General features: G+C 37.1%; 1 protein-coding gene across 2 annotated transcripts in view; it reads left to right on the forward strand.

The window, feature by feature from the left end:
- The window catches only part of gabrb4 (gamma-aminobutyric acid type A receptor subunit beta4), a 76433-nt gene that overhangs the window by 1993 nt on the left and 58501 nt on the right, over nucleotides 1–15939 (forward strand). For both annotated transcript variants that reach the window (XM_024265888.2, XM_024265887.2), the window contains exon 2: nucleotides 453–547. In XM_024265888.2, the coding sequence (XP_024121656.1) occupies nucleotides 453–547 (95 nt within the window). The remainder of the gene's footprint in view (nucleotides 1–452; nucleotides 548–15939) is intronic.

A 15939-nucleotide genomic window follows, 5' to 3' on the forward strand; every position in this document is an offset into this window, starting at 1 on the left:
TTTTTTTTTTGTACCTCAGCAACTTGGCTTCCGACTAACAAGGAGCCTCAGCTGGAGAGCAGGTTCAGCCGGGGCGATGCAGGTCATGGCATCAATGCTGTAGGCGTCACTTAGACCTGAGCAGAGTATAAAATACCTGTTAGGCTCAGGGTGTCTTTGCAGGGCAGGTGGGGCATAAAGGCAACAGCTTTAGAAGACTCATTTCAAACAGGTTGGAGATAAGCTCCAGAGAGTTGCTCTGCTTTTCTGTGATTAACAACTTTTTTTTTTTTTAATGTGCTGAGATGACTTTTTAAGAATCCCGTTTCCTTGTGTTGCAAAAAAGCACAGAGCTCACAGATTTGTCCTTTTCATGTATGCAACACGTCTGTTTCAAAACCACAACACAATTCCTGTTGTTTGAAAATGGTCGTCATGCCTCTGGTTTCTGCCCCCCCCCCCTCCCCACACAGCTCCTCCACCGGAAACACCGGCATGTCTGTGGCCAAGACTACCGTGGACAAGTTGCTGAAGGGATATGACATCCGTTTAAGGCCTGACTTTGGAGGTACGTGTTGAGATTCCATCTGCTCTTTTGGGCTCTGTGCATGGTGGAGGTTGTTAACGGGTCAAGTTGTGAACATGCTGGTATGTGTGAGTTCTGCTGGGCTGTTGGAAAAGAACAAACGAGTGTTGTAGAGTTGACTAGGAAGGAAAATGACTGCTCTTCGCTATGAAAGCTATGAATCTGATGTCAAAAATTGCTTTAAATGCTAATTGTGGTTACAACTGTCTCCATTTAAAGACCCACTCCAATGAAAATCGTGCTTTTTTTGGTGCTTTTAACGTGTTCTTGTGGCATTTTATTTTTCACGATGAAAGACATATATCAAGAAAATTATGATTAAAATCAGTTTCTGAGTATTTCTTTATTTACATTGTTGTGAATCAGGAGCAATGAAAAATGCTGTCGTTAAAAGCCTGTTGTTGTTGCGTAGAAACTTCCAGACAATTCAAAACTGTACAGATGGATAACTTTAATATTGCTCGCCGTTTTTGTTGCACTGGTAATGTTAGGTTGGGATTATGAGGGGCTGTAAGCTAGCAGGAGAGAGTGTAAACAAATGGATGATGGGAAATGAGGGGACCCACAACTTGGCGGTTAATTTCTGATAAACAACTGCCGCTCTGCAGAAACTATGTCCTAGAAAATGACAAAGACTTTTAAATTTTAGCTAAAATCAGCATTTTGAAATTAGGAGATCACCAGGAGCGTCTTTAAAATAGATCAAAAGATGATTGGAGTTTGACTTTAAGATGAAGCTTCACTCAACCAATCACAAAACAAACAAAAAACACTGCAAAGAAATGTTGGTTTTGTTTAAGGTATAAGAAATAATGACCTTTTTTTCAACTTTTATACATTTAATTGCAAATTAGGTGCAATGTTTAGTGATCTCATCCTAAATGCTCATTAAAAAACATCCTAGTTTGCTCTTTGTGAAGATTCAAGCATGATGTCACAGCTTATAAAAAAAAAGAAAAAACATCCTCACAAATCCTCCGTTTCCATGCTGTAGGTGTGACTGAATCTGAAGCGAAGCTACACAATGACAACAGATGTGTATAGAAACAAATAAAACAAAATCTTGCAATGAAAGAAAGAAATACAAGAAAAAACAACAATACATTTTATAAATCAAAACAAAGCTGACATGTAACAAACCATCAAAAAAAGAAAACATTTCAGAAAACGAAAGTTATTTCCAGAAATCAAATTGAAACGTTAAAAAATGAAGCAAAAGGTGGGAGTTATGGTATATAACCGATTGGATTTGAGTTGTGGAGAAAAGAGAAACCAGAAGGATATTTTGTCCAAACTCTGGTAAAGAATTGATAAACAATCTTATAATTTTTGAAGTGAGTGTCGCCAGAAGCTTAAAAAATAACTTCTGTTAGAAGATATTGTCATGCCAAATAACTGCTGGTGATCAGATGTTTGCTAGTTTCTTATTTGTTTCTTTGTTTTTTTACATTTTATTTTAAAATCTGGAAATTATTTTTGTTTTCCAAAACACTTGGCTTTTATTTTATCCATTTTTTTGGAATTGTGTTTTGCTTATTTGGTATTACATTGTGATATTTGGAATTTTGATTTCTAAAACTTAATATATGTTTTGCTTTTTCATTTGTCGTTGGGATCTTTAGTGTATTTTTGCGTTGATTGATTTGCTGGTATGATTTGGAATTCAAGGCCACCATAGAAAGTAGCTTAAAAACATGAATTCTTTAACAGCCTCACACAATATTTATTGTACCATCATATACATTATATTCGCAAAAGTTTTCCAGTAAGAAATAATGTATTGGACTGTAACTTTGCCCTAAAATAATGCATGTAAAATGTGTTTTTATTGACTGTTGTACTGACTTTTTTAAGGAAAAAGATTGTTTTTGTCTAAACAGAAAAATTCAAAAATTTATTTTGGCAAAAAAAAAAAAAGAAGTGACAAACTTAAAGATTTTCCCAACCCTGTTGCTGAGATTTGCTTTGTTAATCCTAAACAGCTGAATATAAAATACCAAAACACGATAGTGCCTTCCTGGCTGATAGAAAAAGTCATATGTACCGAGGATGGCCTCCTTTCTAATTTTGCATTTCTTTCTATTTTCTTTCTCGTTGGAATCCTTAAAAAATTGGATCTGACATTTAAACAGATGCAGAGATTAAGAAATAATGCATGCAGTGATAAATATGTGTTATCAGTTTAAGCATCTCATATAGATTTCATCAGTCTTTTCTTAATCCGCTGAAAGCAGCAGCTTGTCAGGCCGGCTACGACAACATACTTGATGATAATGAGATCAAGCAGTGAAAAACATATAGCAGGTGCGCCTCCTCGTATAACCTTCCTCTGTTTGGGTCTTCTGCCAAAAGCAGATGCTCTGATGAAGCTTTATGTGCCAAGATGTGTTAGCCTGACATTAGCCATTGTAAAAATATGTTATAGTCAAGGTTACGTCTTAGTTCTGTGGACTGCTGTGCCTGTTTCCAATCTTAGGTGAAAGGAAATTAGAATTGTTCCCATTTTTTACCCAGCTTTTAATGCTGGTTTTACTCATTACCCAGTTCATTTTATATTTGGCTCCAGTTTCACTCACACAGTCCCCTGACTTTTTAATGCACTTCAAAAATTATGTACTTTATGCTGATAAAAATGTCCTTTTCTGAGGTCTATCACTAATGCTTCCAGAAAAGAGTGGAAGCATTTCAGTGCTGGGTGGATCGATCCAAAATATCGATAATATCGATATCAAGTTGGTATTGACCCGCAGATTTCGATTTTTCCACTCTTGTTTTCTCAATTTAATTGGAAATATTGTCCTAATTCTGTTTTTATGTTTATCAAATAATTAAAAAAGGGAAACTTTCAAAAAATCATTCATGGTGTTTAAAAATAATTGAGATTTTGAGGTTCATGTCAGATCCACTGCATTTATGAAAAATATTGATATTGGCATCAATACTTGCAATATTTACTGGTGTCTGATCGATACAGATATTTAAATTATTTGTTCTGATAGTGCAAAGAAATATCTTTACTGGATATTTTCAGTTTTACAGAAAAATTCTCCCAATTGAGATCATACAAGTTACTGTTGCCCACTTAAAGAAAAGTCTCAAACTTTTCCAACTAAGAAAACAATCAAAATCTGGTATTTCCTAATCTTACAGGTAGTTTTGGATTTAAAGCAATCAAAGCAAGAATATTTCATAAACAGTAAAATCAACAGAGGTTTACATCCATACAAAGACGTATCAAACATAGGATAGTTAGGCATCAAAAAATAGAGTGCTTGAAAGGGGGCGGGAGGAAGCGAACAGTTTTAAACTCATATGTTAAGTTACGGAATACTGCTCTTGGCAACACACGCTCAAGCAGCCACTTCCTATGAAAACACCAGAGCTCCAGAGTTTATGTTCTTTGATTTACTGTAATTTGTTAATTGTTAACACGATCAACATAATTCCAGCAGATTCTGAAGAAGGAAAGCGGCTCTGCTGGAATTACACTGATTAGTTTGACAGTTGAAAAGTCACAGTATGTTAAAGATTTTGCGTTTAAGCGTCACCGATGACACCTCCGATCTTAAAGGGTTAAACATGATGCTTAGGGCTCCAAACTCTCGTGTTTACACTAGTTTCTATGACTGTTTTCAGGCTCTATATACAAAAATGTGCGGCTATTGAAAGAGCATCAAAACTTAAACCAGGATCAACTTCATGTGGACTTCCTTAGAAATTAGGAAGCCTGGGGAGTTAAAAGCATCTGGAAGCGTTTATTAAAAGGCAAAAAAATGATAAGAATTTGTTTTTAACTTTTCACCTTGTTGTATTGTTAATTGCAAAACAGAAAGTAAATAAAAATCAAGTGCAGCTGCTGCCTATAGCCTGCAGAACAGAAGAAGTTACCCTTTGGTAGTGTGAGCTTTGACCAATCAGAGGCGATTACGTCATCTTCTGTCCTCATGAAGCTACAGAGTCTCTAACTCGAATTCTGATTGGTTGAATTAACGTAAACATATTTAATCAATATATGGCTATGGTTTAATAAGCAGTGTTTTTTATTGAAATCCGCCGCAAAACCGGAAGTGAGGACGGACGAGCGTACGAGCGAAAGGCAGACTTTTATGAACCTAGCAACAAGTGAGGGCTAAATTCTGATTGGTTAGAAACTTTCATGTGAAAAAACAATCTGACAGTAGCACAGTTGGGGTTTGGGGCTGTAAGAGAAGCTCACAGAACAGTTGGAATGATCTAAAATATATTTTGGATATATATATGTTTTATATATATATAAAAAGATGATTTTAGGCCTTCACTGGAGGCTTTGCAGGCCTTGCCAGTATGTCACTGCTGTGAGCATTGAGTCAGGCCTAACTTGGATATTAAAGTATTGATATTTTTTGTTGCTTAAATGTTGTATTATCAGCTTATGGTCATGTAGTTTGATGCAAATACATTTAGAATTTCTCTCAATTTGGACCTCATTGATAAGTGATATCTTTGTTGGAACTACTTCATGATGATCATCTTCTGTGAAATACAGTTAAGAATCAAAGAGTCTATTTAGTTTACCAGAAAAGATTAGATTTTTTTCTTTTTTTTTGGACACTTTATCTCCTTCCAGTCTGGCCATTGCTTTTTTTGGCATACAACGAGTCCAGTTCTGCATGTTGATGGAAAACACTTGTTTAAAAGCATTAACTGAGACAGGGTCCACACAAAAGATGCATTATGGATGAAAAACCCACTCTAGTCAGTCAGTCCACAAGCTGCCATCGTCTCACCGTTGAGTCAAACGGGAGATGAGGCGACCCAAATGGCACCACCTCCCAGCATTACTCGGGACTCACTCTGGGAATTTATGTTGGTGAAAACCCATTTGCAGGAAAGACTTCCTTAAAATTCTGAATGCCCTGTTGGCCTTGTCTTCAGTCGAGCTTGCTTCTTTCATGGTAACAGAGTCTACCATCTCTTTTTTTTATTATTAACCATCATGAAATAAAAATGAAATCCATTTTAGATCCAGTTTTCACAGTTTCTTGTTCTCACTCACCGTTGATTCTTTTACACTACTTGTATGGACTTTCCTTTTTTACCTACTATCAATACATAATGCATCTTATTTAAGGTAACAGAGTTAAGGTTAGAAGTTATTCCAACTATCTTTGGGTTTGCGGGGAGAGAACCCATCACAGAGATGGTAGCCAGCAGTCAAAGCTAAAATCCATGTCTTTGGACACGATTGTGCAAAACTTGCAAACAGGGAAGAGTCTTTGCGAGATACGATATAGCATTAAACTCAGATGCCTTCAGATGCCTTCAGCGATATGTCCTCTCAGGACCCAAGCTAATATTTGAGCTAACCATCTAAACATGTAGTCACAGTTTAGCAGAATTAACTGCTGTGGAAATATAACTTAAAATGTGATGTCCAGGAGGACCTAAGAGGTTAAGAATATTTATTTTTGGGAAAATCTGAATTTTATTTTCCCAGCATTAAACTCTTGTGAATTTCTGTCATTCATAGTAAGGCCAGCCTACCCATTTCTTGTTATGTGTTTATCATTGACTGTATTTAGAGAACTGGACAGAGCAGGTGTGTCATCACCCATAGAAAAAGCCTTCATTTCACCGGCTCCAGTGAAATGAAGCCATTTCAGTCACCATTTTTCTACGATACAGACTTTGCCATGTTGGAGCCAGAGGACAGTGATTGGTCTGAGTCGGTCTGAATCAACGTTTCTATGACAACCACTGTCACCAATCATGAGTAAGCTTCTTTGAACTCCACACCGCTTCCACTGAAAGCCGTTTGGGAGAATCTGTTAAGGTGGGTGCCAGCAGGCACCACATGCTTTTACTGAAGCATCTGATTCACCGGTTCATAACATGAATAACTTGCAATAAAGAAAAAAAAATAATGAAAAAAGTCTGGATTAGTAAGAAATGTTAAGATAAATGTGAATGTTTAGTCTATGGGATTTGGGCTTCTTGGCGCCAGCAGGTACTTCCTGTTTGGAATGTGAGGAGGAGTGGTCACTCAGTCCATTTTTCCATGAACAGTCAATGGTACAGATTCTAAAATGGCAGCCACCAAAGATAGCTTGACAGTTTCAGTTCAGCTTCAGTTCTGAGGAACTGGTTCGGTTTTGTGACGTCCAACTTGGAGCAACAAAAGCCACACTCTGCAACATGTTTTTGAAAGCTGTTGCTGCCACAAGTGGGAGTAAAAAGAATTTGTTTCAACACCTGAAACAGAGACGTTGTCAAGTGCGAGAGGTGTTTTTCTTTACAAGATTCTCAATCTAGCAGCAGCTCATAAAACACCTGCTGCCAGAGGAGATGTTAAGATAAAATATTTTTTTCTAAATAAATTCAGTCATTTGTAATTTTTATTTTAGAAAGTAAAGGGAGAGAGAAAAAATAATTAAAATTTAATTTGATGTGAGAAATTTGGACATTTTATTTTTTGGCCATATTTCACAGCCCTGCTTCCAGTCACCAGTGCTTTAGTCACAGTTGCATTTAAATCACAAGTAAAAAAGATACAACTTAAAGAGATATTTTAACAAAAACTTTTTTTCAAATTCTTACCAAATTTAAAGGGTAACACAACAGGACAGTTAGATGCTGACTCCACTGTTGGTCCACGTTTGAAAAACGCAAAAAATAAAAAGGCTTCGGCTGAGCGGGGGAGGCGTGGTTTGGATCTGTGATTGACAGTGATGGTGAGGTTAGCTTGAGGTACAGAACTTTCTGTGGACGTTGAGGATTTTTCTCTTCCACCTTCCCTCTCTTGAGGCAGGCCCTCTTGATCTAGACTGAAGAGGACCCGTGTCTGAGTGGTAAAATGATGCTAGCATCATGAGCTAATGAAGGCTAACGTATTAAGCAAAGAATTCCATTCATTTCAAATCCCATCTTCACGACGGAGTTTGCTGGATTCAATGCTAATTGCACTAAACCGCTGTTGCCTGATTTCCAGGGTCACTGGAAACTTGTGCAAGCCAGTAGATTTTTCTAAACTGAAGGTAAATCACCTACAAGCCATGATAAAGCTAACGCGATAACGACTGACCGTTAGAAAATCAAATATGGGCGGAGCTTTCATGCTGGAGCTACAGAGAATGACGTGAAACTTATGAAATGACATAGGACTTACACCAGTAAACCAATCACAAAATTCAACTGGAATACCTCAAAACAAAAATAAATAAATCTTTCTATTAAACAATGAAGGAGATCCTATGTAAAAGTACCTGAAAAAGACTAAATGGCATGTACTTAGCCTCCTGTGGCCCAGTTTTAGAGGAGGTATTGCTGTTTTCCTGTGTGTCTGTGTAGGTTTTTTATTGCACTTTAGGGCAACACGTTTCTAGAACCAAAAAACAAATCTAGTAGCCTTTGTAGAAATCCACAAACGTTATGGGATAGGGTCTGCTGCAAAGAAGTACATTCATTGAACAAATAATTTGTAGCAACGTTCTGTTAGAACTAAAGTCACTCTCATTCGGATACAGTTTCAACACCCAGCCTGGCAGTTCTGCTGTTTTTTACAAATGTGTAGCTCCATTCTCGAACACACTGAATATCCGGCCAACTTCAGTCAGTACAGCATAATGCAGATGTTCAAAAAAGTCTAAATCACTGCGGTGCTTTCAGGTGCGTCTCTCGGATACCAAATCCAACTTGTCTGATGAGTGTTGCATCTTTTTCATGCATGGCCTCCCGTTGCACAGATCCTCATTTCCATGCGCACGAGTACAATGCTCTGCACAAAGAGTTTAAGGGCATTGCAAATGCACAGTGCCACTTGCTATATACACTTGCTGCAGTGCTTCTGCCCCACAGACAAGAGTTTCTTGCTGAAAACCAGTGAAGCTGAATGTAAAAAGATCTCAAGTTGTCCTGCACGCTATGTGTTGGTACAAACAGCGTGTGAAAGATGGATGTTACCCAAGGGGAGCAGAACTCATAACACATCATAGTTGCTCAAGAATCATCTGCATGACTACAATCGAAAGGTGTGTTTTGGTCCAGTGAGCAACCTGGAACACAAATGCAGGAGAACAGCGGGAAATCTTATTTCATAGAATAAAGTTCCTGCTGGGGTTGGTCAGATGATCTCGATCAACAATGATGGTTTTGGGGAAAAGAAGTCATGAGAAAGTTTGATGCTTTGTATTTACATTTAACTGATACTTGCAATGGTTGAAATTCGATGCAGTGCGGAGTTTTGTGTCTATCCCAAGAGTGGAATGAGTGTAATTAACAGAAAGTACATCACAGGTCTATGGGTGTCTTTCATAAGTTAAATATCTGTTACTCTATATAAAAAAAAGAAAATATTGATCTTCGTGTAAACAAAGTTCTGTGGTTTTTTTCAGGCAAATGCTGTTTTTAATGGAAGAATTTATCATCTGATTTTTAAAAGTTCTACACTTTCCAGTTTGTATCACTAATTATATGAGAATAGTTTTGTCATAATCTGATGAAACTTATTTTCTAAAGAATAATTTATCAATTGAATTTGTAAAATGAATAGCAAACTTTTGAAATGAATAGATTCACAAACTGAAACATCGGTTTTCTTATATTTATGTATTTATGTATATATTTATGCTCTCTACATTCATGCCACATCATCGTGCACCCTATTCTGTATGTCAGGGGTTCGTTGAAGTTACACAGCGCAGGTACAATGTGTCCAGAGGAGGTTGTGGTGAATCCTGTCTATAGTGGTCTTTTAGAACTTTATGACCAACAGTTGTAAATAAGGGATGCTGATGCAAATAGTAATAATAACAATAACTAAAAGGAGAAATGTTCTCAATTGGTTTAAATGCAGGAGCCTGTTACCACTGGTTACACAGTACCAAATAAAATACATGAATATCATGTTTCAATTGACATTTCATAAAAAAACCATAATACATCTTTTTCCAAGATATAATAAACATTGAGCCAGACTTGGAGAGTCACATTTATTGGACTGCATTGTAAGGTTTTGGCCGCTCCTCTAGTTTGCTGTGTTCTTTATGGTTGACAGAGCAGGAACAACGTTGGAGCCAGGCCTTAAATAGACCTCTCTGAACAAAGTTCAAGTTTAGCATAAAACAAGCCCTCTTAGACCCACTCTGTGACTCTCTATGGTGGTCATCAGGGCTGCATGGCTAATAAAGCAACAGTGTTCACACACTCAAATAACATTTCATTCACTTATAGAGGATGCATCATGATATCTAGTCCGGATCAAACATAGTCCTTGTAAACTCCAAAATAATAAGCTACTGTTTTGGTGTGTTGAAAATATGATAAATGGTGCATAATATACTGGTTTCTTTTACCTTGACCTAAGGCCCAAAGTTGTCTACAGTCACAATTCCATTCATCCATGCACACACACTAATGGTGGCTCTGGTACTTTACACTGGCATCAACCTATAACCACCAAGATGGATGGCAAAAAACGGGAACTGAACCTGCAATCCTTCAGTGAGAGGTTGACCACTCTTCCTCTGCACCATGGCCAGCCCTAGATCTGAACTGCATGTCCCCTTTATACTCCCCTCTGTAACATTTTGGTTGACACAAAAAATCACAATAAATCTACACAATAAATCGCACAATAAATCGAAAATGTATCGACATCGAGATATTAGCTTGTGCGAGATTCATATCGCAAAAGGAGGGTGCACTGTGATAAATGGTTACCCTAAATGTTTACACAGATGCTTAGATATAGAAGCCATCGTGTTTTAAAACAAGCCAAAGCACATACATTGTTGGTAATTGTTGTCTGTATTACCGTATTTTCCAGACTATAAGTTGCACTTTTTTTCATGGATTTTCCAAGGGTGCGACTTATACTCAGGTGCGACTTATATGTGATTTTGTTAGACTTAAATAGGCTCATATCTTTGTTATTTTCCCCACTTAAACCGGTTGCCTTTTGGCGGTTGTTTCCCAATAACAACCACTAGAGGGCACTGTAGGTTTGTGTATCAGTATCTACAGCTGACAGAAACGCAGAAGAAGAAGTTACATTCAAAACAAACGTTCCTGATAATCTAATCATTCTCCTCATGATGTTATGATGTTTTTCTCATTTGCATCAAGACATTATTATTATTGTTTTTATTTTTCTCTTCCTGGGCTAATGCGGGACAACAAGGCATCAAACTGGGTTATAAACAGACAGAAGAGCAGCTAAAAACTGTCATTCAGACGCAGCTCCTGCAGGCTAGAAGGTAACGATCGCCGTAAGAAAAAGACAAAAAACTGCTGTCCTAAACCCAGAATGGAGAGATGATTATAGATGCTTTTGTGGAGTTCTTTAAAAATAAATAACTTAACCTCTCAACATCATCCGTATCTTCTGTGTATTTTAAACAATATAAACAGCCAAAGCCTCCATCATGTAGCGATGAGGCTAAAAACTTCAGACAGCTTCTCCAATCGGAGTGTCTAGTTTATAAACACATTTTTGGACAAGCATTGAGCATTAAATTAGACGCACATCAAAAGATTCAGCTACTCGAATTTGACGCATGAATCGCATTTGATGTCAAATGCAGGCTTGTTGAATTTGTTCATAAATGTTGGACTATTCTCTTAAAAGTGCGACTTATACTCCGGAGCGACTTATATGTTTTTTTCTTCTTTATTATGCATTTTTTGGCTACTGCGACTTATACTCCGGTGCGACTTAAAGTCCGGAAAATCATCATTTTTTGTTTTGCTATTTGTTTATGTATTGTAAGTCATACTGTCATCGCATTACTAATCATTAATATCATACATTGCAAGTTTTCCTTATATTGTGGAACCCTACTTATTCAACAAAGGGCTCTTCAAGTCTCAGAGTGTCATTTAGTGACTATGCTTTTATTGGCTAGCTCTTTGGAGGCGGGGCATACCCATTCTCTGTTCACAGAAACATGTGAACAACTTTGCATGAATTTCTGGAGACTCTGTTTGTCATGGCATCATCACTGTGACGTGCTTTGAGTTTACACTGGTTCTGAGGACAATATTAAACTGGTTTGCAGACTTGCAGCTTGTTGATTGGCAGATTCCCGGCTGGTTAAAATATTTTCTGGTTTAAAAATCAGCTTTGTGACAAACTTACGCCTCGTTTCCAGTTAGCGATCCGGATCAGTCCGCTCCTGGCCGGTTTAGAATGGTCCGGGCATTTCAAGTGAGCGTTTCCATTGAGTATTGGACCATCAAGGCGCATACGGGGTGCAGACTAATGACGTAGCTGAGCATAATAATGGTTCTCCGTATTCGCAGATTCAGCGTGTCTCCGGTCCCTAAACCATGCGAGAAAGGTGGGAATACTAAATGCAAAGAATTTAATATTCTTTGCAAGAGGATTGTGGGAGATGAAGAAGAATACAGCCCAAAAGATGACAAAACTTGGATCTTGATTCAGGAAACGCGCTGGCCGAAAGCTTGCTGTCATCGTAAAAACCTTTCCACCAATCAGTGTATTTCATCATGTGACGGCAGTAGCTCCGCCCTAACTGGTGCATTCCATTTTTTTCATGGACCTACAACCAACAGGGGTCCAAAAATGGAATTAATTGGTCTGGCTTAATGGATCCATTTTACAATGGAAACACTCAAAATACTGTTACGGTCTAGTCCAGTCCAGTCTGGACAGTTAAGGCCATTAGCTCGCTAGTGGGTTTTGTTTGTGTTATTGTAAAGAGAAAGGAGAAAAAAAGCTTTAGGTTTGTTTAAAAAAATAAACTGGTAGCAATGTCTTTTGTAAATGAGAAACAGTTTTATTGTCCTAAAAAATCCAAACAAAAGTGATAAAGGTGTGGTGTAACTCCTGAGCAGGACAGCAGACACATGTTGAATTTCACCGAGTGAAAGTGGAGATAACAGACAACTAAGTGAGAAAATTGAAACTAAATTGCAAACTACTTTATTTATTACTGTGACATCAGTCATAGCAAAAAGACAAATTTAGATATTTAGTTCAAATATGTGAAATCAAATTTACCTCTCAAACAGTACTTAGTGCTCCAAATTACAAAGCATACAATTACTTTAAGTCGAATATTTATGAAACAGTCGCTTGACACGAGTGGGATAATACGTGGCATGCTTCTTATGGAGGTTTTTAATCAAAAGTAGACTCTGGAACTCACAAATGCAAATCAAAAGCCCCCGTATAATGTGTTGTTATAATGTTGATTAGTTCATGCTGTTGTTCATCCATCTTGTCCATTATGCTACGCTCATTTGCACAGCTCAGCACGCATGCATACTCATGAGAGTGCTTGAGACCTTGCACGTTTCTGCATCAAATGATTATTCCTCTGTCAAGTAGTCTTCCCTTTCAATAAACTTTACTTAAAAATAAAAAAAAAATCAACAGTGCAAGTGAACATAGGCCACCTTAGTGTGTCCAAATCCTGCACAAACACTTTATCTTCATCACATGGCCTCGGCATGCAGTACCATGGAGAGGTTTTTATAAAAGCGTTGATCCATAAAATGTATCTGAATAAATTTATAAAGTAGAGTAATGAAATACATGACCTAGCTAAAACTGTTTCATAAGAGCCCTGCTTAATTATTAACCAGTCTCTCAATACATTTACAAATATGCTCTTATCTTAAAGCGGCTTCATTGTTTGAACATTTATTATAAGTTAAATAAGATAAAGATACTTTATTGATCCCAAACTAGGAAATTTCACTGTTGCCACATAAGTGTATGCACAAACAGTGTAACAGAATGAAAAAAATAATAATTAAAAGGTTTAATTACATCATTATTGTTACAGAAAAACAAAAAAAAGGAAATGTTTGACTTTTAGTGCTTAGAGTTGGGCATGCTGGTATAGCATGTGTGGTTACTGCACAATAAACAGTTTAAAACATGCTCCGCGGGACATGCAGCAAGCCCAATATTTCAATAGGTTATGATAAATTGCACATCCTCCTCTTGCAGGTCTAAGCCATTTTCTCACAATGTCCTCATTAGGATTTGTGTGGAAGAAAGGAAATCTTCTGTGGAGTCTATGTTTGTATTTCCAGAGTTAACCCTTTAACACCTGAGGCGTCGCCGGTGACACTTAAACACAAAATCTTTAACATATTGTAGCTTTTCAACCATTAACACGATCAACGTAATTCTGGTAGATTCTGAAGGGACATTAAATACAGTAAAAAAAGTTTTAAATTGTACAGAATTAATTTGAAGTGAGAGTTAGATAATAATTGCATGTCAATCTGCCACCAAGCCTGGGCTTCTTAAGAATATACTAACCAGAATAATTTGACATTATTTGTTTTTTTCCGGACCTTGAATTCAAGAAATTTTCCTTAACTGGACCTCTTAACATTTTCGTAGAAGACCCCTGGTCTGGTGTTTTGTAGTAAAGATGAATATTTCTAAAAAACAAATGCAGATCTGGGATGCATTGATAGTTGTTTCTTAATCAAATTATTTTGTAATTGAATTGCTGCCTCCTGAATGGAATCGAATTGAATCGTGAGGTGTCTCCAGATTCCCACCTCTAGTAATTGTTACTTTAGCCTGATTAGCAAACACAAATTAGGAACACAAGAAGTTGCTTGTTTATCTATTTTTAGTAAATGAAGTTAGTAAATGCTTGCAGGATAAAACAAATCAGTTTGACAGACTTTTTTTTTAGCCATCACTCATTTCATGCACAAAAATAGGAAATTTAGACAACAAGTTCAGTGTTTATTTATTCTACTCTAACAGGAATAATACATAGTAACATTAATTAAAAGGAAAAAACCCAAAAGAAAATAGAAATACAAAAGAGATTTTGCAAGAGCAACCAGCTCAGGGCTTTGCCTCAGTCCCACACTCGTCCTTCTGGAGGTCATTTTGAAATAAAACTGTCATAACAGGAATGAGTTGTATGATCTCCACTTCCTCTGTGAAGAGTGACACAACACAAATGCTTTAAATATGTCTTTCTTCCATCCACCATCCAATCCAGTAATGGATGTTTTTTGTTTGCTTTGTTTTACAGAGGACATTTTATTCGTTCTTTTGGAAACCTGTTTCATCCTGTTAGCATTGTGCTGGGGTGTTTCACCACTGATATGTACATACTGGACCATTAATCTCTGATGTAACCCACTGCATTCTGGTGAAAGAAAAAAAAGGAGAAGCCGGAGATGGATTGGGCCAATTGAATGGTTTATTCAGGACAAGTGAATAATGTTTTAAAAATGGGTGATTCATCAGGACCAAGTAAAAGGAGAATTTTGTTGAGTACAACCATGAAATGGAAAATTTGAAGCTTAATAAAAACCATCTGACAAAATAATAAACATTATACTAAAGTAGATCCGACCTAAGTTCATGTTTAGTGTAAAATCTGACTGTTTTGCATGGGGGTGAAGCTGGCTCTAGTGTTAGTTTGTGCTAAAATTTTAATTCTATTTAAACGGCCCCCACAAAAAGCAGAAAACTGAGAATGAAAACTCACAGTAATAAACAACTTCCTCATAGCTTCAGTCTGCTTTTAAATTGGTCAAAAAATGTGAAACAAGGCCGGATTGTCCTATTTGTTAGATTTCTTTCCTTCAAACCCATCGACATATTCTCTATCGGGGGCAGGTCAGTACTGCAGGCGATACAGTCCGGTGCCCACGCCCTGTTTTTCCCTGCAGCCATGCTTTTTTAATGTGTTTTTGCATGGTCATGTTAAAAAATGCATGGATGTCCCTAGAAAGATGTTGTCTAGAAGGCGGAATACTTTTCATGTAAAAAAAGGAGAGTGCATTCACTTTTAGAAGTTTTCTGATTCTCGTAGGATCTTGGAGATAAAAAAAAAAACTTCTATCAAATATTTCAAAAGTATTTGACTACATGCCTTTTGAGAAATATGAACTCAAGTGTCCTCCCAACTAAACTCCATAGTGTTTGTTACCATGCCTGTCCACCTCTTTCTTTACACCAGTTTCAGCTTTTCTTCTGAGGTTGTCTACAGGTCCAATAGTTTGTTCATGAGAATGTCAGAAGGTTTCTCCAGAGGCACAAGTTCAGACAGTGGTGTTGGATAAGAAGTTCTACCCCACAGTTTGAGGTCATGACTTTGTTCTGGCCATTGTTTCTCCTCTAAACTCCTTTGACCATGTCTTCATGGACCTTACTTTGTGTCATGTTGGGACAACTTTTTCTACCAGAATCGAAGTCTCAAATTTAAGATGAAATCAATATGTTGGATATAAAACAGAACCAGTGAAAAATAAAATGTTGGTGCAAAATGTTTATTTTTTTATTTTTTTAAAGGAAAGTTGAAATACTAAGAAGTACACAGATCTGTTTCAGGCCGCAAATTTCCATTTTGTTCAAACAAGTGAACTTTCTTATGGCACAGAAATAG

The sequence above is a fragment of the Oryzias melastigma genome, linkage group LG14 (genome assembly GCF_002922805.2).
Source record: "Oryzias melastigma strain HK-1 linkage group LG14, ASM292280v2, whole genome shotgun sequence".
Classification (NCBI taxonomy): Eukaryota; Metazoa; Chordata; class Actinopteri; order Beloniformes; family Adrianichthyidae; genus Oryzias; species Oryzias melastigma.